This window comes from Alosa alosa, chromosome 6 (assembly GCF_017589495.1).
Source record: "Alosa alosa isolate M-15738 ecotype Scorff River chromosome 6, AALO_Geno_1.1, whole genome shotgun sequence".
NCBI classification, from domain to species: Eukaryota; Metazoa; Chordata; class Actinopteri; order Clupeiformes; family Clupeidae; genus Alosa; species Alosa alosa.
The window spans coordinates 27332086-27354789 of record NC_063194.1 but is presented as its reverse complement, the minus strand read 5'-3'; the positions used below and the strand labels follow the sequence as shown (position 1 = coordinate 27354789).

Genomic DNA, 22704 nt, shown 5'->3' with positions numbered 1-22704 from the left:
CTATTCTAGTATCGTAGATGATTGCGTTCATGGCAATTTACACATTATTGATGGGGAAGTAGCCTACATCACATAGGCTACAAATACACGTTATCTGGGTAGTTATAAAGTTAAATGTTAGAGAAGTTAATGTTGCTGGCTTCAGACCACGCATCAGGCTAGCCTACTTACTGAACAAGACCATAACCGAGGTATAGGCTATGCGTCTATGTAATCAAAACGGTTGTCTAGGTTCGCGGCAAGTTATTAACCATGCCTTGTTTTTAGTGTATCGTAGATGATCGTGTTCACGGCCATTCACATATCGATGCCGTCAGATCGAAACAACGTGGATCTAATTTGATTGGATGTCGTGCCACACACACGTCATGCACACAGATGCACACAGGTGCAAAAGGAGATAGAGCGGTCAGTGTTGTGTGAACATACTTTTTAATCTTTGGGTTCGAGGAAAGTAGCGAGTCTTTTCAAGTCAAAAAGTTCAAGTGAAGTCACGAGTCACTGATGTTAAAGTCCAGTTAAAATGTTACCTCAGACTCTCCCAGGTGTTTAAGAGTGCAAACTCCACCAAAGGCAGTCTATGCATTATGGGGAGGGGCTTTCCACACTCATCCATTCTTTCCCATCACTTCACACTCGAAAAAAGATCTCTCACTAGAACACTGAGCAGAAAGATTCTCAGGGCACAGGTGGGAAAAGAATGACTCACATTCACAAAATGAATGTTGTACATGACAAAGCCCCTAGCTGAATACAGTGCCTCACACAGTACAGTGCCTTTATAAAGGCTATCAGTGATGTTGCTAAAAAAATGGCATGTCTAAGGTTTCTACCATTGTAATTTTGGTTTGAGTTCAAGAAAAGTCTCAAGACTTGGTGAGGCTGCAGGCTGACCATGTTAGCTCTGGCATCAGTTAACTTTACTTTATGCTTCATAAAGACCTCTTTATGAAAAGACCTCTCCTGGACCACCAACACTGCATCACTGGCGAAGAAAGCTCAGCGCCGCCTGTACTTCCTGCGGAAACTCAGGCGAGCAAGTGCTCCACCAGCCATCATGACCACATTCTACCGAGGCACCATTGAGAGCATCCTCTCCAGCTGTATCGCTGTGTGGGGTGGAAGCTGCTCTGAATACAACAGGAAAGCCCTGCAGCGCATAGTGAACACAGCTGGAAGGATTATTGGTTACACCTCCCACCTCACCCGCAAGGCGACCACAATTGTGAGTGATGCAAGTCACCCCGCTCACAATTTGTTTGATCTACTGCCCTCTGGGAAGAGGTACAGAAGCCTGCGCTCCCGCACCACCAGACTCACCAACAGCTTCATACACCAGGCTGTTAGGATGCTGAACTCTCTCCCCCCTCCACCCTCAGCTACATAACATCCTGGACTTTTAGACCCACAATGGCTGCCTTGCACTACTCCACTTGCACTACTCCACTTGTACACTTGCAACTTGTTGTTGTTGTCCTGTTGTCCTGAACACTTCTGAACACACTTCTGCTGCTCTTACATAACTTGCACCACTATGCCACTTGCATACTTAGGTCAAACAAAGCTACCTCAGCCATTTATTGGCCTGACTTTTGCACTATTATATTGACTGTCTACTGTATGCACAATTGCACAATTTCTACCAAATTTTGCTGCTCTTATTTCTTCATTTTATGTGCCTTCTTATTTTTACTTTTTATATTGTTTACTTGAATGTTATGTTTATCTGTGGACCTAATTGGTAAAATATGTCTTGTCTCCACCGTGGGATAGTAGGAAACGCAATTTTGATCTCTTAATCACTCTTTGCAGCAGGCCAATCTCTGATGTCAGGCTATATCCTCCACTCCTTAGTAGATTAACATGACGTTGACTTATGCATGTGTTTGCCATTATTTTATGAGTTGCACATGAAAGTTTTGTAGCCTATCTGCCAGCTGCATGTTGACCTATAGTATTTTTTTTTAATTGCCCTACAAAATCCCAAAGTCAAATGCTATTTCTATTTCTCATCAGAAACAGGTGTGATGTATCACAAACGTTATTTACCAAAACTTCAGCAAGGCCTCTTTGCCGGAGTTTGTTATAATAACAAGATGTGGTAATAGTCTGCATGGATTGCAGAACCTGAACCCAGTTGTGGGTTTAAAGATACGGGAACAAAGGGTGGCGGTGTTGTGCATGTTGTGTGATGACACATACATAAACAACGACTCGTATGTACACAAGGATGTAACCCAACGTAACCTTAACTCAGCCAGAACTTTCCTGTGAAAAAGGGGTAACATTCAGTTCTCATGTATAATGCACATCCCTAATATAAGGTTTTTAAAAATAGTGGGAAAAGGGTGTATTTTTCACAAATTTTTCCAACCAACATTGTGAATGTTTAATTATGTTTTCAGTGTTGTCAGTAATTCATTGTTTTTGTTCATTATTGTAATTCGGATGAAGATCAGACCCCATTTCAAGCCAAATGTATACCTAAATTCTGGTAATTGCAAAGGGCTTACTGACTTTTCTTATCACTTTACACACATGTATAAGTGTGCATTTTAACTGCACTCCATGCTTGCATGAATATGAATTAAAAAAAGATGAAATTAATCAAAGTCTTACCGATCACTATTGGCAGTCTTGCGAAACTCTCTGACTGTCATGGCCTTTTTCTGGATGTTGTATTGGGTAAACAGACCTGACTGGCCTGTGACCACCTGCTGAATTGGTGCTGGGATTAACAGATCATCAATATCATCATAAGACTGTCGGGGTTTCCACTCTTTAGGGGGGATTACCTGGACACAATAAAGTTATGTTTTTTTAGCATAAACATGAACTCTGGAAAAAAAATATCACTTTCCTAATTCTCATCTCAAATAGGGTGGCCATTTCCATGCCAAAAAGGAGTACATTTTGCGGCATTTAGCAAGAATAATTACATAGGACTAGTGAATTCTGAAATACTCTCTTCATTGCAAGACAATTTGATCTACAACATATCATGATGTATGTGTAACAGAAGTGGAAAACATATTACTGAAAAGACAAAAAAACAGTAGCCTATTTGTATTTATTCAATACATTGTGGTGTCCGTTTCAAAAACTGACCAGATGAACCTGCCTTGCAAAGTGCACAGTGCCACAAAGCATTTCTGGATTTGCGTAAATTTGCGCAAAAAAATGTGCAAATTTAGCTCACATGAAAATAAATAACAAATAAATGAATGCAAAAATACACATTTCAGTTCTTAATAGTGATGCACCAATATATCGCTTTTTTGCTGCCATCAGCCATCTGCGAAACGGCCGATATTAGTAGTTCAAACCAACCTATTCTAAGAGTGCAAATCTAAAAACTTTCCATAAGGGTGTAGCAGAGGGATATGCTAGATTAAAGTTCTTTTCTTTTTGAGGTGAAGTCTCAAGTCAAGTCTGAAGTCACTGTTTGTGCAAATGAAGTGCATCTCAAGTCCGAGTCTCAGACTCGAGTCCCCATCTCTGCGCCAGTTGCTGCAGCAAGCATGTTTGTGAGCCCCCATGTTCATGTCCCCAGCTTAAAGTGCATATGTCAGGTTAAAAAACATTTTTGACAAATGAAGGTACATGAAGCAAGATAGTAGTGAGTAGTGATGTCTCTTGAAAAATCAACTTTAAATACAATAGAACAATATTTACAGTTATTTTTATCACTGAATTTATGAACATTCCAGACAGTGATGGACCTCATAAGAGGGAGTCCAGCAAAGTTGAGCATAGGGGAGAATGGGTTTTCACTGCATTTTCTTTTACACTTATAAGGCCAAAAATGTCCTCTATGACATACCAGTGGTTCATAAGCATGAGCCTGACTGGCAGGGACAGTTCATCCTAGGGTGTTTTTGTGAATGTACAGGAGTCAAACGTTTGTTTAAAAGCATAATTACGTCTGAAGCACCACTTTCAAGCTTGTCCGTGTTGTCGTTTTTGGGTCAAATGGAGTTTTGAATGGGAACTATTTTGATACATGATTGCGTCAAAATCGCTATTTTTAAAACACTAAGAAGGCTCGACACAACATAAAACTTTGATCTTAGTATCATCAGTGTCTCTACACATGAACTCGAGCATTGAGAACATTGTTCGTGTACACAGCGTTCACTAAAAGAAAGGTTTTGAACAACTTACTTGGATTTTCTCCTCACCGCCATCATGACAGTCAAGGAGTGAGTTGTCCAATACCTTTCTTTTTAGTAAACTATGTGTACACTAACAATGAAACCTCTCTCATAGGAAACGGAACTTTACATAAAATAAAAAGTACTAATATCTGATGATTATTAAAAAGTTAAAGTGGTTACAAATATGGGAGTCCTACCACATAGACCGCAACAGTACCGCCCACTGCTGATTCCGGAAGTAAGAATTCAATACAATTTCTTCATTGACAACTGGAGGATAAGCCATAAAACCATAACCGTCCATGGTAGACCTTAAACCAGCTATGACATGACTAAGCAATTGTACATGCTCATATTAAGGCCAAAAGTTAATGGGGCATCAACCTTGTTTTGAGAAAAAAAAATTTTATTTGCAATTTAACAGAAAAGTACTACACTACCCAACATCCTAACATGTAAAAGCTGGTAAAAGCAGAGCCCTTCATTGGTAGAGATCGCCGTTGCCTTGGAAATGTTTATGCCACTGTTCCCGCGCCTGTCGAGGCTGTCAGAACTAATGTGTGGCCAGCCGATAAAAAAGTTTCTCATCTTGAAAGTTGAATTTACTCAATGAAAACCATAAGAAGTCAGTCATCTTCTTGTGTGAGATTAAGATATAAGCATGTTAAACTATTCTTAGGCTGCGAATGTTCGAAATGTGCAAGTTTGAAAAGGCTCATGGGATGGTAGTTCCTTCACTTGGAATTTAAAATATGTACACAGTCTTGTACCTTCGCCTTTATTTTGAAATGATGCGTTATGATTATGAGTCACGTCCTAGCTGGTTAGCCTACCTAAATACCTAAGGCTAAATTGCTAAATACCGGAATTATCCTTTAAGCCAACTGATGCGGTGAACTACGAGGTAGCGTAGGCCGCTCAAAGTGCCTGTACTTGTTTGGAACATGCTGATGTTAGGCACTTTTGCGAAGTCCTCAACTCCTGTGTTGCCTTTCGAAGTAGGCTACTCGACAGGTTTGTCTTTGACAGGGTGCTTTGTTTCCATGTGGCGTTTTAGTTTCTCTCATGTGCCAGCAATCCACTGCACACCACACACTGGGGTTTCTGTCCCTTGTTGTCCTCAACAAAAGTAAATTCATACTTCAAATATTCAGGGTTATTTTGCCATATTTATGGCAACGACTGGCATACAAATAATGTTTATCAAAATAAAGGTCAGACATTAGATCTAATAGCGTTTTTTTTTTTTTTTTTTTTTTTTTTAACCACAAGCTCCGCGACCCACCCAGAACGGTTCTGCGACCCACTTTTTAGACCCACCAGTTAAGAAACACTGGCCTAAGGCATGGTCTAAAACTCTTTATACGGATTTGTCCAGACGGTGATTGGAGAAATGAATGGGAAACTTACTTCCCGAAACTAAGCTCTCTCGAAAGGGAGGCTGGACTGTTGAGTTTACGGGTTGTGTTTAAACAGTCAAACCTTTTCTAAACTCTAAAATCTAAGCAGTCGTACAGAAAATAAAGGGCCCTTATACCAAAGGCTAATTATCTTGTAAGGGCATACAAGGTTGTACAAAAGCACAGAAATCAAATGTCATGAGTTATGTTAACTAAATTTGAACAAGATAAGTGATCCAAGGCATACACAGGGGACACAACTGACACTTACTTTGGCCAACCCAGCTCTGTGTGCTCCTTGTGACTCCATGTAGGCGATGTACTGACTGAAGTTTCCAAATTCTTCTTTGCTAGGATAGAAGGTCATAATGCCTCTAGACCCACAACTAGACTCTGTGGCCATCATGACAAAAGACCTGCAAAACAGATGTGAAAACGCTTGTAACGTGATGCAAGAATAACATGTTTAACATCATTGGGGAATAGTCATGGCTTAAAGGTTCTAGAGAAGCTGATCCTAGAGTTGAACTGGCAAGAAATATTTGGGCAGGGTACTACTACAACTACTATTACTACTTGCTGAAGGTGTTCAAATATCAGGGTAGTAGCATTAAAATCGGAAGTCCAAGCCTTGTAGAACCCAATAATGTAACAAAGAATGTAGTACAGACACTTTTTAACCCAAAGCAACTTCCAACAAGGGAAACAATCAAGGTAGAGTGCAATAAGCTGCTAAGTTAGTGCAGCAGTAAGTGCTACTTCCATACAGTCAAGAGTCAGTTTTAGTCAGGTGGTAAGTGCTAGAATTAGCTAGTCTAGTTGTAGGTAGTGCTACAAGAGGAGATACTCTCTGAAGAGCTGGGTCTTCAGGAGGTTTCTGAAGGTAGAGAGGGATGCTCCTGCTATGGTAGGAACTGGTAGTGCAATCCACCAACGGGGAACAACAGATGAGTAAAGTTTGGATTGCCCTGAGCACATGGGTGCCAGAACCAGACGTCATTCATCTGAGGAGTGTAACGGTCGGGAGGTAACATTAGGGCTGGGCAAAAAATTGAAAATCAAAAGGTTTTTTATTCAAATTTATTTATTTTTATAAAAATCGATTACTGAAAAATTATCTGGCATAGGCGATGTCAAAGGCTATAAATGATCTGGCATATGTGTGTGTGTATAGCATAGGCTATGTCCAATGTCTCTAAACCTTATCCAGTTGCTGATGGGCAGCAAAATAAGCAGGATCTGATGTCAAAAGTAATGGCACTCATTAATGAGGTCATCCATAATAGTGGGGGGCCTTAAGCACATAAATAGGTCATTTTGCGCAAATTCTTCTAAAAGCGCCAAATTTGGCACAGATGTAGCTCAAGTTATACTGAAATGATTTAGCAAGGGCGCCGGAGCCAGCGGCCCTCAGGGCCAAGATGGTGGCCAAATCCAATATGGCCGCTACCCGAAAAGGGTTCTATAACTTTTGAACCACATAAGGTACAAATACAAACTTGATGTCTTTTTCAACTTAATTGATCATGGGAAACACATAGGAATGTTTATATTTATGACCCAGTAGATCTGGACCACTTAATCCTCCAATTCCAATATGGCCGCTGTCCAAAAAAGCAGTTTTGACTGTAGACTGCCAGCGTCCTCTTCTATGTAGTGGTATGCTGGGGTAGCCTGACTAGCCACACCCACATTAAAATGTAGGGTCTGGGCACTCACCATTGGCAGTGCTCAGTCCGAGGGGCGGGATAATCGGTTGTCTTTCAAATTCCCTCTGCACGCAATAGGACAGCGCTATGAGTCCCATGTGAATTCCCACCAGCGGCGCTAGTTGGCTAGTTCAAACTTTTGCCAACTCAAGCTCAACTCGTGTCACGCTATTCACAAACAGCAACATCCATCGTCTTTGTTTTCAAGTATCAGGGAATTCAAGCCAAACCGTTGCAACTCTGCCATCAATCATTACGTTAAGCCCGCCTAACGTCTCTATACGCGATTTGATTGGCCTGATAGAAGTTTCAATTTTCCAGCTCACAAGCCAACGGAGAGTTGCTAGACTAGCCCTGCCGCTAGGGTGCGTCTAGATTTCTAGGCTAATGCTGGGGAGGAAGGATGCTGGGCGACTTGACAGGCTGGTTAGGAAAGCTGGCTCTGTAGTGGGAGCTGAACTGGAGTGCATCACTTCAATATCTGATAAAAGGACCCTGAACAAACTGATCAATATTTTGGACAATGAGTGTCATCCACTCCACAGCACTATTACAAAGCAAAAGAGCTTGATCAGCTGGAGACTTCGCTCACTGCCTTGCACAACAGACAGACTGAGAAAGTCATTTGTCCCCAGGGTCATTGAACTGTCCAATGCTTCACTTAAGGGAAGAGGAGAGATGGACTTCTCCGCATAGTCTGTCTGCCTGCCTCTCCACGTTTGTGTACTGTCTGTCCACTAACCACTTTTTACCACCATCTTACTGCTTCACTGCTTGCGTGCTATATTAGATAGATAAGATAGATAGATAGAGATTACTTTATTAATCCCAAAAGGGAAATTATGGTGTAATTAATACTAACATATGCATAACCCCTCCCTTCATCCCACAGACGGATTGTGGCCACACTTACCTATACCTATACTTAATACTTTATAATCAATACTTGTGTAACGGCTGTAACCCTATTACGTCAACCCATTCTTGCACCGATATAGTTTTTCTATAGTTTTTTAATATTACCTTGCCTACTCTCTTATTTGTCAATATTTATTTTATGCTGGTCTGTAGACTTTATTCCTGTTGGACTCATTTGCACCATCACCATGACTCACTCTCACAGAGCACCTTACCTTACTTTGCACAGAGAATCACAGGCTCAGTCCCTGCCTCAGTCATTGCAAGCGCCTCATACTTAATCACCCCTAAGCACACTATACTGTTTTAGACTCGATTTAGATTTAGTGTTATTTAGTATAATTTGTATTTTAGTATTTTTTATCTTCTAATGTCCTTATTGCTTAGTTGTGTTTTTTATATTATTTACTTTTATTACTTTTTCTGCTGTTAGTGAATGTTGTGTGTGTGATGTCTTTATGCTACTGAGACCTTGAATTTCCCCTTGGGGATCAATAAAGTTTCTATCTATGTATCTAGTTACACCCCATTGTTTGCGCCAATTTATCTACAATAAGCCAGTGGTTCCCAACCTGGGGTCCGCGGACCCCACTAGGGGTCGCCAGAGATTCCAGGGGGTATGCATAATGTTGTCTGGGCTGAGGTTGTAAGGTTACCAAAATTATATTTGTGCACATTAAATGTATAAAATCCCAATAACACGCCCAATTGGATAATCAAAATTCTGTATAATCCAAATTAACACATATTTTTGTTCCACATTTAAATTCATGTAGCTATTTATTACCTCTGACCTCTGAACTTAAGCAACCTGCACGTCGGGCTACAGTAGGCTAGGTATTGGTAATTCATCCCCGGACCCCGATTGTTGAATAAACCAATGTCTGAGAAACGTAAAAGTACCGATGATTCATCTGAATCAAAGAAGAAAACAAAGCAATATCTTGAGCGTTACCTTGATTTTAGTTTAATTGAAGGACAGGACAGATTTCGGCCAGAATGCATCATTTGTTGTGAGAAGCTAGCAAATGGCAGTATGAAGTCAAGCAAACTGAAACGACACCAGGAGACCAAACACTATGAGACTACTGGTGAAACTCGAGAATATTTTGAGAGGAAGAAGCAATTGGCACCATCAAGAAGATCCACGGATATTAGAAAAGCTTTTGAAAGAGCGGGTAGTGATTTACACAGAGCCACGGAGGCATCATTTGACAGTTCGCTGTTGATTGCGAAGGCTAAAAAGCCACACAATATAGGAGAGCAGCTAATCAAACCCGCCTGCCTGAAAATTGTGGAGAGGCTGTGTGGATTGCATGTTGTTGATAAAAGTGAAAACAATACTGTGAAAGACAGAATAAATAAAATGGCTGCGAATTGCCAAAACCAGCTGCATGAGAAGCTGAGGAATGGTAACTTTGCTATTCAGCTGGAGGAAACGACAACAGTGTCAGACGAGTTTCCTCATTGTTTATGTGTGCAGTATATTGATGGTGAGGACTTGAAACAATCTTATGTCTACGAATCTAGCAACAACAACAACCAGCCAGGATATATTCATGGCTGTGGACTCATATCTCTCATCCAACAATTTTGCCCTATGAAAGTGCAACATGCGACCAGGCTGACGGGCCGCTGCAATGATGGGCAAAAACAAGGGGTTTAGCGGCCCCCTGAAGGAAAAAGCCCCAGGGTGCGTGATTTTCCACTGCATGCTACACCGGCAAGCACTGGCAAGTAAAAAATTTTCAGAAGACCTTAGCAACACCCTGTCAACTGTTGTTAAAGTTGTAAACTTTATTAAAGCTCACCCAACTAACAAGAGACTTTTTGCCCAGCTGTGCGAGGATGAAGTGCATCAAACACTACTGTTACACACGGAGGTGCGGTGGTTGTCGCGTGGACAAGTGCTTGTGCGTTTTATGCTGCAAGACAAAATCAAGGAATTCTTGCAAGATCACAATTGACCACTGTGTGAACAGCTGACTGATGCGTTTTGAATCAAAGCGGCATACCTGGCGGACACGTTCACGCTCTACAATGAGACGAACAAGCGGATGCAGGGACCTGAATCTAATGTCATACCGTGCAAAGACGCCCTGGGCGCTTTTGTGCGCAAACTGGATTACAGAGTTGAAAAAATGTCAAAAGGGGAATTAAAGCACTTTCCACTGCTGCTGAAGCAGTCTGCTGGCACTGTGCGTGCGTCTTTACGCACCGAGTTTACCTGGCACCTGAACCTGCTCCGTGAGGAGATTAAGAGCCGCTTTGCAGACATCGCAAGAACTTCTCAAAGGAAGCGTAGGTGCTGGACCCCTACATTTCCAACCTCAAGGATGAATACCTCGGCTGTGAAGATGAGCTTTGTGACCTTCAATCTAATTCTGTGTCAAAAAAATATTTACAGGAAACGGATACAAAAAGTTTTGGATTATCAAAAGACAAGCTATTGCTCCCAGACTGGCCAAACACGCAGTAACCAGGGTTATTCTTCCCTTCAGCACTACATACTTGTCGGAGACAGCATTCAGTGCCCTTGTGACAGTAAAAACAAAAGCCAGAAACAGACTTGATGTCCACCAGAGGGGTATTTCACAAAGGCAGAATTAAGACATCCAAGATGGCTATTTCTGTAAAACAGCAGGAGTAGGCGTGGTAGACAAACTGAATGCAAATTTACATATGCACCCACGTGTGAGTGCTTCCTTGTCTCGACACGCAACGTCATTAAAAAAAAGCTCTTGCCACTGCAAAGATGCACATAGTATGATATACCTTTATATTATAGTTGAAAACACCTTCGAAAACTTGCCCCTTCACTTTCAATCAACTACAGTAGGCTATTCATCAAACGTCTATCAACAAAAGAAGCAAACAACGAGTACCTAGGCCTATGTTAATAATTATAAGGCTATCGATAGATAGAGATAGATAGATAGATAGATAGATAGAGATAGATAGATAGATAGATAGATAGATAGATAGATACAGACAACACATACACATTCTTTAACAGCAGAAAAAGTAATTAAAGTATGTAATATAAAACACAACTAAGCAATAAGGACAGTAGAAGATAAAGAATATGCTAAATATACTAAAATACAAATTATACTAACACTTAATCTAAATCAATTCTAAAAACAGTATCCACATAGTGGTGATTAATCAATCAGACCACTATCACCATTGCACTATCACCACAGAGCACCTTACCTTACTATGCAGAGAATCACAGGCTCAGTCCCTGCTTCAGTCTCTGCATAGTAAGGTAAGGTAAGGTGCTCTGTGTGAATGAGTGTCATGGTGATAGTCCAACAGTGCAACAATGCAGAAATAAAGTCTATATATCTATATATTTAACTATTTTAAGAAAAGGTATAAGTGTGGCCACAGTTCGGCTGTGGCATGGAGGGAGGGGTTATGCATATGTGCTAATATAGCACGCAAACAGTGAGGCAGAAAGACAGTGGTAAAAGTGGCTAGTGGACAGACAGTATCCAAACATGGAGGGGGTGAAGAGGCAGACAGACTATGCAGAGAAGTCTCTCTCTCCTCTTTTCTTAAGTGAAGCATTGAACAGTTCAATGGCCCTGGGGACAAATGACTTTCTCAGTCTGTCTGTTGTGCAAGGCAGTGAGCGAAGTCTCCAGCTGATCAGGCTCTTCTGCATAGTGCTGTGGAGTGGGTGACACTCATTGTCCAAGATAACCACCCACCCACTTCAAAGACAGCAGGAACGCACAAAGCCTATGGCAGGGCATTCAGGCCCTCACGGACTACAAGCCCGCGCCACAGAGCTGTGAGAGCAACATCCCTCTGCTCAACAACCTGAACCGCTTTTTGCTGCGCTTTGAAGCACAAAACAGCACCTGCCCATCCCCAAGACCCATCCCCTCTACATGAGCAGCCCCTGTGCCTCTCTGCCCGACAAGCGTGAAGAGGACACTTGCTGCTATCAACACCGTGTAAGGCAACAGGTCCAGACAACATCCCAGGTCGTGCGCTGAAGGACTGCAAGGGGGAGCTTAAGGATGTCTTCACAGACATCTTTAACACTTCCCTGAAGCAAGCCATCGTCCCATCATGTTTCAAAGCTGCCACCATCATACCTGTGCCGAAGAAAACTGCTCCATCCTGCTTCAATGACTACCACCCTGTGGCACTGACACCCATCATCATGAAGTGCTTTGAGCGCTTGTCATGTCACATATCAAAGCCATTCTCCCCCACCCTGGACCCCTTCCAGTTTGCATACCGAGCCAAGCGGTCTACAGAGGATGCAATCTGCTCTGCCCTCCACCCAGCCCTCACCCACCTGGAAAAAAAGACACTCATATGTGAGATTGCTGTTTATAGACTTCAGTTCTGCATTCAACACCATAATACCACAACAACTCATCTGCAAACTTGACAAACTGGGACTCAGTACCTACCTCTGCAACTGGCTACTGGACTTCCCTCTGTCAGAGGCCCCAAGTAGTAATGATGTTGGCAACAATACCTCAAGCAGCATCACACTGGAGCACAGGGGCCCACCAAGGCTGGTCGCAGTCCGCTGCTCTTCACCCTGCTGGCGCATGACTGCACTGCAACCTACAGCAACAATCACATAGTGAAATTTGCTGACGACACAACTCTGGTGGGTCTCATCACCAAGGGCTACAAGACTCAATACAGGTTGGAGGTCGACCATCTGACCATCGGGTGCAGGGACAACAACCTCCTGCTGAACGCCAGCAAGACCAAAGAGATTGTTGTTGACTTCCGGAGAGGTCACACCCAACACCTGCCACTGACCATCGACGGTGCTGTGGTGGAAGAGCGAGCAGCACCAAATTCCTGGGGGTGCACATCAGTGAAGACCTCTCCCTTGACCACCAACACTGCATCACTGGCTAAGAGAGCTCAGCCGCCTGCCTGTACTTCCCTGGCGGAAACTCAGGCAGCAAGTGCTCCACCAGCCATCATGACCACATTCTACCGAGGCACCATTGAGAGCATCCTCTCCAGCTGTATCGCTGTGTGGGGCGGAAGCTGCACTGAATACAACAGACAATCTTGTCTTCACCGTGGGATAGTGAGAAACGTAATTTCGATCTCTTTGTATGTCTGGAACATGTGAAGAAATTGACAATAAAGCTGACTTTGACTTTGACTTTGAGAAGATGTTGATCAGTTTGTTCAGGGTCCTTTTGTCAGATAGTGAAGTGATGCACTCCAGTTCAGCTCCCACTACAAAGCCAGCTTTCCTTACCAGCCTGTCAATTAACCGCGACCCTTCTTCCTTTGTGCTTCCTCCCCAGCATACTACTGCATAGAAGAGGACGCTGGCAACAACAGACTGGTAGAACATCCTGAGGAGCTTGCTGCACACATTGAAGGACCGCAGCCTCCTCAGGAAGTACAGCCTGCTCTGCCCTTTCTTGTACAGTGCATCAGTGTTGGCTGACCAGTCCAGTTTATTGTCCAGGTGGAGACCCAGATACTTGTAGGTGCTTACCACCTCCACATTGACCCCATCAATGTGGACTGGTAGCAGAGTGGGCTTAGACCTGCGGAAATCCACCACCATCTCCTTGGTCTTTGAAGTGTTGAGTTGAAGATGATTGAGTTTGCACCATTGCACAAAGTCCTCCACCAGTAGGGCTGGGACAACGCGTCGACGTAATCGATTACATCGACGCAAAATATGCGCGTCGATTTGTCAGACCCAAAACGCGTGCTGCCAAATATTTTGAATTTACACCTTCAGTGTTTCCCATACGTTGACTAATCTGTGGTGGGGCGCCAAGAAATCAAAACCGGCCGTCACACATTGATGTTCTGTGTTGTACTATTTTAATTAAAGACTAGATAAAATCCTTTCATTGAGCTGCACTTTTTGCGCATGCAGCCTTTCCCTGCCCCGCCCGCTCTGTCTCTCGTAATGAGCCCGCTGCCCCTCCTCTGCATGTGCATTTAACACAAAATATTCACGATTGTTGAAGGATTGTTGTTGCGACAGAAGCATTGCATAGAACACGGCTGGTTAAATTGCTATTAAATCAGCTTAGCATCATGACCATGCTGTGCAAATTTGTTCAAAACTGCTGCAGTCAAGTTAATTCGGCTAAGGTCTTGTCACAACATAGTTCATTGAGGAGACTAAACTTAGTTAAGTTATGCAATCAAGCAGTATCTCAAAGCTAACGTTAAAATACTGTTTGGATGTTGAGTTTAGCATGCTTACTTACAGCTGCTTGTCAATTTCGTTACTCAGGGCTCATTTTATTGACTCTGACACTGCATGTTTGCAAAATCCCAATGTAAATGGAAAAGTGTTTTCTAAGACTCAAAAGTGCTTGTCCCAAGGAGAAGTACAAACTGTTATTTGAACTAACTACGTTATGAACTGCATCCATACATCAGCAGCCTTTTAACTGCGTTAGTGTTACAATTGCAAGGGAACGAACGTCATAAAGTGACAGTCACTCAATTAGACCTATACACTACTGAACTTTTTTGAATGCTACCTCGGACTAAGAATGCATTACTTTGCACAATGTATAGTCTTTTATATAAGAGCAATAAACATAAATTGCAATGTTAAGGAATTCATGTTTTTTTCATTCAGATATATAAATCAGCATGTATAAATTGCTATTAGTCAATTAATGGGGAGATAATCGAATCGAAATCGAATCAGACTGAAAAAATGAATCGTTAGATTAATCGTTTAAAAAATAATCGTTTATCCCAGCCCTATCCACCAGGCTCCTGTACTCCTCCTCCTGCCCGTTCCTGATACACCCCACAATTGCAGTATCATCAGAAAACTTCTGCATGTGGCATGACTAGGTGTTGTAGCAGAAGTCAGATGTGTACAGGGTGAACAGGACTGGAGAGAGCACAGTTCCCTGTGGCGCTCCGGTGCTGCTGATCACAGTGTCAGAGAGACAGTTCTTCAGTCTGATTTGTCTGTGGTCGCCGGTCAGGTAATCTGTAATCCAGGTTACCAGGCGAGCGTCCACACCCATCTGCAAGAGCTTGTCTCCCAATCTGACGGGTTAGATGGTGTTAAAAGCACTTGAGAAATCAAAGAACATGATTCTCACAGCACTTTTCCCCTTGTCTAGGTGGGAATGTGTCCTGTGTAGAAGATAAGCAATGGCATCGTCCACGTCCACTTTCTCCTGGTATGCAAACTGTAACGGGTCTAGTGCATGGCGTACCTGTGGTCTGAGTATACCTAAGACCAATCGCTCCATTGTCTTCATCACATGTGATGTAAGAGCGACAGGTCTGTAGTCATTAAGCTCACTAGGGTGTGGCTTCTTAGGGACAGGGGTGAGACATGATGTCTGCCAGTGTTGGAACTTGTCCAAGGCGTTGGCTCAGATTGAAGATGTGCTTCAGTGGCTTCCCCAGTTCAGCAGCACAGGCCTTCAGTAGCCTTGGACACAGTCTGTCAGGCCCCGCTGCTTTATTGCTGCGCAATTTCTTTAGTTGGGCTTTCACTTGATCTGTTGTAATGGTGAGGCAGACAATCCGGTTTGTTTTGCGAGCAAATACATTTAGCAAATAGTATATAAATGGAATAAAGCTCCTTAAAAATGATCACGGAGATCTGATTTGAATGACACCTCGCTGAACCAATAAGACAACATAATTATCATTAGAATTAACTTAGCTTGGCTGTTAGAGTGCAGAGAATAAATCCCCACGGTAACTTATGTGCCATCTCTTTTATGAAACCAAGTCAAGGCTAAATTCATCCAGGATAACCAAAAAATCCCAGCTTAATCCCTTACAATCGATTGGACCAAACACAAGTTTCGAAAACTAAAATAGGTAATCGATTTTAACCAAATATGTACACTATTAATTTTAAACAAATTAAACAAATAAAAAGGAAAGATGTAACAAAATTGTCAAACAAGAATATAAGAATTCGGAAGTGCAGTAAGCATTGCGAAAGCTAAAAAGAAAATTCCCACCAATTTTACGCACCGGAAACAGCTGTTTCAATCAGCTGCTGTGCTGCTCGTGTTTTGCTAAAAAATGGAGGACAACACGATCAACCTGTGCGACATAAGAGAGACGAGTGATAGGCCCTAATAACTTGAGTTTGATGTGGAAGTAGGCCTACTTCGGGTTTTTGGTATATCAAACTATGGAGAAGAACAAAGCGGTAGGCTACGCAAACTGTGCAATCGAGTTCTACGTACTGTAGGCGAAATTTGTTTGACATTTCTAATCGTAAACACAGACACAGCTACGTTGAAGCCTGCAGTCATGTTTGTCACTGATGTAATGGCAGTCCACTCGGCTTATTGTTTTTCGAGAATGTTACACTCCTGTTTGTCATTGTGCACGAAACTTCACACCAATAAATCATCAGAAATATTGCTGGCTTGCGTCTACAAGCGCCCTCTTTACGTTCGTCCTAATGCCTGTTAGTTGTTGTTTGTGGATTGGCCTATATTTAGTGTTGAAAATGGAAACATCTTTAGACATGAAAAATCGATTTTACAATCGATTCAATGAACACTTATGTCTCAAAAATCCAACAGGATTTTTTCACAAAAATGACAGCCCTAGTCACAACCATCACACCTGATATCACATCCTTGGTAAAAGGTATGCAAGCCCAAGGTGGCCATTAGTTTATGAATGAATAAACTGGCACAGAGTAAAAAACAAAGGAATAACCTGTTTATTGTTATTTATGTTTATTGTAATTAATACACATAAATGTGTAAAGCTGTGTCCCAGCCTGTGTTGTTGATATGATGTGCAGGTGAATATCAACAAACTTGTTTAAGTCCCCTGTTTAAGTTAATTGTTTGAAGGAGAGCTGTGACAGAGCTGTATATATAGGCCTAGGTGCAATACATCTCTGAAAGTCTATCTTTATCTTCCTTATGTAAGAAGGTAGATGTGTGTGTCCACTCTGTACATCTGTTCAGTTGTTAAAGGAAAACTGTTAAAGTTTCATGTTTAGCCCTCACGAAAAGAGACATGGTTAAATGTCTTTGAAGTTATTATTTCTGTTCATATACACCTGGTGACAAACAGAAGGAAAGAAAACTATATAGATACTGATCTTAACAATGAGTCGTTATCTTTCTGTTGTAATGAGTTGGACCTATTCTGTTTGGTTGTCAAAAATGAAAGTGTGTGTGTGTGTGTCAGTGATACACCTGATAACATAAAAAGGAAGACATTTGTCTATATACAGTGTAAAACAAGGAGAAAAATAGAAAAAACCTACGAGTGCTGTTTATTTTTGCAAATAAAAGTTTGTAATTAATCACTTTATTCTTTTTGTGTGTGTATGCGGGTAAGAGTTCGGGTAGGGGGCCCTGGCTTGTCTTAGACACAGGCAAGGGGGCCTTCAAGGAGAAAAGGTTGGGAAACACTGCTCTAAGCGATGCTGGGTAACGTCACTTCTGTTGACGTTCAAACAAAACAGAGAGCTAGCTCGCTACTTCCTCCCCCTCCCTCCCGTGCAATTGAAACTCTCCTAAACGCACATCTTGTCTGTGATTTGCTGGAGCAGTTTGTTATGTTTTTATGAGCAAGGTTTGCCCAAGTTCTTTTGTGGCCGTTTTTGGAGCCTGGGTTGTCCAAAGAGATAGCTTTTTTTTACAGTGTATTCAGGACACAGGCAACTAGTGGATGGTGAGGTGATGTTTGCTGTAAGTGACAAAAAATGTTTTAGCCTAAAAAAACGTATGACATCGCTTAGAGCACCTTTAAAGATAATCAGGTCGCTGCCATGATTTTTTTTTATTTCATCTTATTACAGATTCCTTGTTGAATCGGTACCTCCTTGAAAATTCCTCAGCATCAGAAAACTCCATAGGGTTGAGACTAGGGCTGGGCGATATGGCTGAAACAATATAAGTATTTCATATCAGCCGATATCGATAATTATTGATTTTAAAAAAAAAATCTATTTCAGATAACAACCAGAAGAAAAAAAAGTTCAACTTAAACACTTTTATTTTAAACTTAACCTTCCTCTGATTTTAATCACCTCAGTTATCAATCAAAGCAAACAGGGAAAAGAAATAGCAACACAATCATGAAAAACACTCAAATAAATAAATGTGCACGTAAGACTGAATGAAAAGCAGCACTGGTTGAAGCCTGGAAATATTGTAAACAAAGTAGCTTAATTTGCTAGTTTATCATAGTCTACTGGTTAGACTGTTCAGTTTCCCCACGTGTTTCAAATGAATACTTTTTCTCCTTGGGACAGGCCCTGTGGCGACTAAACCCGAGCCGTCGGTTCCAAAACACCAGTTACCAGTTAGTTCAATTAACCCTGTGTTAGTTAACCTAGAGTTCTGCGCATTCACAGCGAACTTCTAAAGGCATCATCTATTGAGAGTCGAATCCATGAGTGAAACCGGCAAAACGAAGAGCACCGTATTTTTCAGAGGCGGAGTAGCAAGTTCTCCTCGAGGCTTACGAGGAGGAGAGAACTGTAATAACAAAAAAAGAGCAATAGCTGAGCGTCTGCCAAGGAACGAGACCTTGCTTGACAGAGAATAGCCTAACTGACCGTGTGTAAATGCATAAGTTTAGGATAGCCTATTAATGTCAAAAGCACAATTAAATAATTCAGTGGACATTACGTATTGTATTGATTGCTTTGAATGACGCTTTCTTAAACTAGCCTACCTTGCCACAGATTGAGTGGGCCCTTGAGAATCCCAAATGTAATTTTCTATTTTAACGCGGGTTCCGCAGCTGTGGGCCAAGTTAAACCTTTGCGCTCCAGCATCTGAAGGGTGATGAATGTCGGAAGGCATGGGTAGCCTATCCTCTATCCCCCAGTAGCATACCCATCAAGTTCTCCTGTAATTGCACATATAATTAATTAAGTTACAGCCTACACATTAATTAGTCTGTAGTGGATCTGATAATATTCTAGTAAGGTGTAGGCCTGCCCTAACGCACCCTGTTGAAATATTAGGTCATATTAGATTCCTGGTACATCCTGGCATCGTGTAGGCCTACTGGGCCCACCATTTCGGCTCCACGTTTGTGATAAGATGTGAAGCATCACATCTCATCTGGCAATTATTAAAATAAAAATGTGTTTTAAACACCAACACCATTAAGAGAGCATCCAAAAATAGAAGTGGCCTATGACCTATCCATTCGATCTTAAGGACATTCTGAAAAAGCCAAAGCCTGTTAATTGAAAGCTCACCAGCTAAGACAGCCTATTGTCGGTGCACATTTGGAACCTTAATATGTGATGCCGACACTTGATCCTCGTGGGTTTGTGTCCAGGTAAACGAATGAAGCTGCACCTGCTTTAGCACAAGGCAAACTTTACGCACCGACCGACAGCTTGCCGATATGCTCTGCGTCTTCAACACTACAAAAACTCCCAGTCGGAGAGCGATCGTCGATGAACATAATTTGGAGAGTCAAAAATTGTAGCCTATTAAAAAACGATTTTATCCCAAATGCAATCAACATTCTTAACCAAACTTAGTGACAACACACATACCTGGCTGAGCTGTTATGTAGTCTATATTTTAACTTATTTATTCATTTTCTATATGTTTTCCCTTTTTTGTATTGTACTTGTTTTAATTATATCTTCAATGTATCTGAGATGTTGTTTGTCCATCTGTCTATGTCTGGTGAGCCAAAGACAAATGTCCACTATGGTGTAGGCTAGCTAGCCTACATTAAAGATTTATTTTATTCTTCTAATCCACCATGCTTAATGTAGGTATGGAGAATGCTTGCGCCCTTGAAAAACTGGTTTGGAAAAGAAAGGATAGGCTATCATGTGATATCATGGTCTTATCGCCCTCGCACGATGAATTGCACGGATGAATATAACATGATTTTGTGCTTCTTTGTCAATCAGACCTTCGTCAAAATAAAACGCCATTGTGTGACAAGTGTAAAAATAGCGGCCTGGTTGAACATGCACTGAAATAACCGAACATAATTTAACATAACCTGAACAAAACTTACCCCCTACCAGGTTAAGTTCAGAGCCTATGTTACCATAGTTACTTACATAGCCTGATCATTTTTGAATGTTTTGGAACTGAAATCCCAGGTATATAATATAGGGATGTAACGATTACCGGTATAATGGTAAACCGCGATAAAAATGTTGACGATAACAATTACCGTTTTCATTTCAAATATCATGATTATCACTGTTGATTACCACGGCGTGGAAACGGTGTGATTAATCCTTCCCAGCTTCATCAGAGCCTGATTTTGACATACAGTAGGCCTGGTACAATGAAACAAAACTGGTACCCTACTGATTATTTTGTCTAATTGATGGTTTTAACTACAATTCGGAATAGGCTACACCTGATTTTAAAAGGCAGAACATTTTAACCGCAAAATGTGCACTGTATCATGTAGCCACTCTGCATCTTTTTATGTTCACGTCCACATTAAATCCATTCCACTCACGTTATCAGGAGAAAACAGTAGCCTAAAGTTTTATTTTGAACGCTTACTTTGGTCTCACTCATTGGATCCAAATAACAGAAATAGCAAACTCCAAGTTATGGTAGGGTAAGCACATAGCCAATTAAACATGAAGAAAAAAGTGAACGGGACACTTTTTGAAACTATTTCAGCTTGTGTAGGCCTATCAGTGCTTTCTGAACATATTAAACACACTTATACACATTAAACACACAAATACCGTGATATACCGAAAACTGTAATAGTTTTGGTCACTATAACCGTGAGGTTAAATTTTCATACCGTTACATCCCTAATATAACACACACACACACACACACACTATTATCTGCTCTGCTGGAGAATGGCCGTCACTGCTCCATCACTGCAGGCCAGGGCTAGGAGGACCCTGTCTGGCCCATCATGCACCACATACCCAGTTAAGTTCAGAAGTTCAGAGCCTATACCATAGTGACTTACATAGCCTGATCGTTTTGAAACTGAAATCCCAGGTTTACCGCTTACTCTGGGCTAACATAGCCTACCCAGTTAAGCCAATAAACCTGCTTTCTGGAAGGAATACCCCCCAGAAAGACACAGAAATGGGGGGTCGGATAACAGAACAAGCCCCCATAGCTCCCATTCATTTTGCACTCCCTCGTGATTGCCCCTAGAGGAACTATGGGTGAAATGCAACCAGTTTCGATACAATATAAGTTAACATGCTCTCCGTAAACAGGCTCTGGCGTAGTAGGCTAGTTTGGAAAGAGATGTTGTTTCACTTCGCCCTGGTCATCGACACAGAACAACATTTGCACTGTTTTCGAAACATCTGCACAAGATCGACACAACCAGAAACGTCATCTTAACGGATGGATAAAACTACATAGGCCTACATTGATTGGATTTCCAAGAAGTATGCTGCTGACTTCTTTAAAATGACTTGCAAGATGTGTTTCTCACCAATATCAGTAGTTAGTTAGTGACGGGTGACCTCGCGAGAGGGAAATGCCAGGTATCGTTAACGTCAACGTTAACTAACAAAATAGCATTGCATTGGCAGCTTGCACATGCCAAAATTTCAAGGACACATACATTACAGTTAACAAATGAATCTTACTCGACAATACATTCTCGAGTTGGTTCCACTCACCTTCACGTCTGTCAATGTAGGCTAATAGTCGGACTGTGCTTTCGTTCTACACTTCAACAACGTCCATAATGTGTGTGGCTTCTTCTTCATTTGGATCGAATGTCAGATAGGGCATATATCGCCATCTATAGTATGGACGTAAGCAAGGCAAGATACAGGCAGAGAATTTTCGGGGGAGAACAGGGTGGTACTTTTTTATTGCTAAAATAATACATTTCCAATTATAATACGTTTCCATTATATACTGTTTCTACTACAAAATGTTATTTCACTCTGTTTTTGCATTTCAAGCACTATGTTTAATTGAAATAAAACATTCTAGTGATCATTTAACAGAAACGACAGCTCTGGCTTTAGAAAAGGAAACGTTATTCAGCTAGTTTAAAGCTGCAGTTGGCAAGTTTTTTTTGATCATATTCACTGAAACCGACACTATGCACCGACAGAACAACATAAATCAGCCGTTTTTAGAAGAAGAAAAATAACGCACTTCTACCTCCACCTAGAGCCTGTTATTTGTTTTGCAAAAATCCACAGCTCCCTGTACTTTTGGTCAAATCAGAGCAGGGCTGTGTAAGATCTGACTGTTAATCACAGTCTGGTAATCACAGCAAGCACAAACTCGGCGAGAGGGTGCTCGGTGGTAGTGGGAGGGATCATGAGCAGGCGCCGCCTGCATGGTGTAATCAGGCTACACAACAACGAGAGAACATTTCCCTTGTGTGTGTGTGTAATGTGTATTCACACCAAATTGCCCCACCATACCTTCCAAACTATGCACAGTATCCCATTAGCTGCATGCCATCAGGCTACACAACAACGAGAGAACATTTCCCTTGTGTGTGTGTGTAATGTGTATTCACACCAAATTGCCCCACCATACCTTCCAAACTATGCACAGTATCCCATTAGCTGCA

The 22704-nt window shown here is 41.7% G+C and overlaps 1 protein-coding gene across 1 annotated transcript in view; it reads right to left on the bottom strand.

Annotated features, from left to right (window-relative positions):
* Positions 1 to 21866, bottom strand: part of kdm4ab (lysine (K)-specific demethylase 4A, genome duplicate b) — a 73948-nt gene extending 52082 nt beyond the window's left edge. The window contains exons 1-3 of the mRNA XM_048245633.1: positions 21788 to 21866; positions 5829 to 5973; positions 2620 to 2795 (exon numbers count right to left, since the gene is read on the bottom strand). Of these exons, the coding sequence (XP_048101590.1) occupies positions 2620 to 2795; positions 5829 to 5963 (311 nt within the window). The 5' untranslated portion in view covers positions 5964 to 5973; positions 21788 to 21866. The remainder of the gene's footprint in view (positions 1 to 2619; positions 2796 to 5828; positions 5974 to 21787) is intronic.
* Between the last annotated feature and the right edge of the window lie 838 nt (positions 21867 to 22704).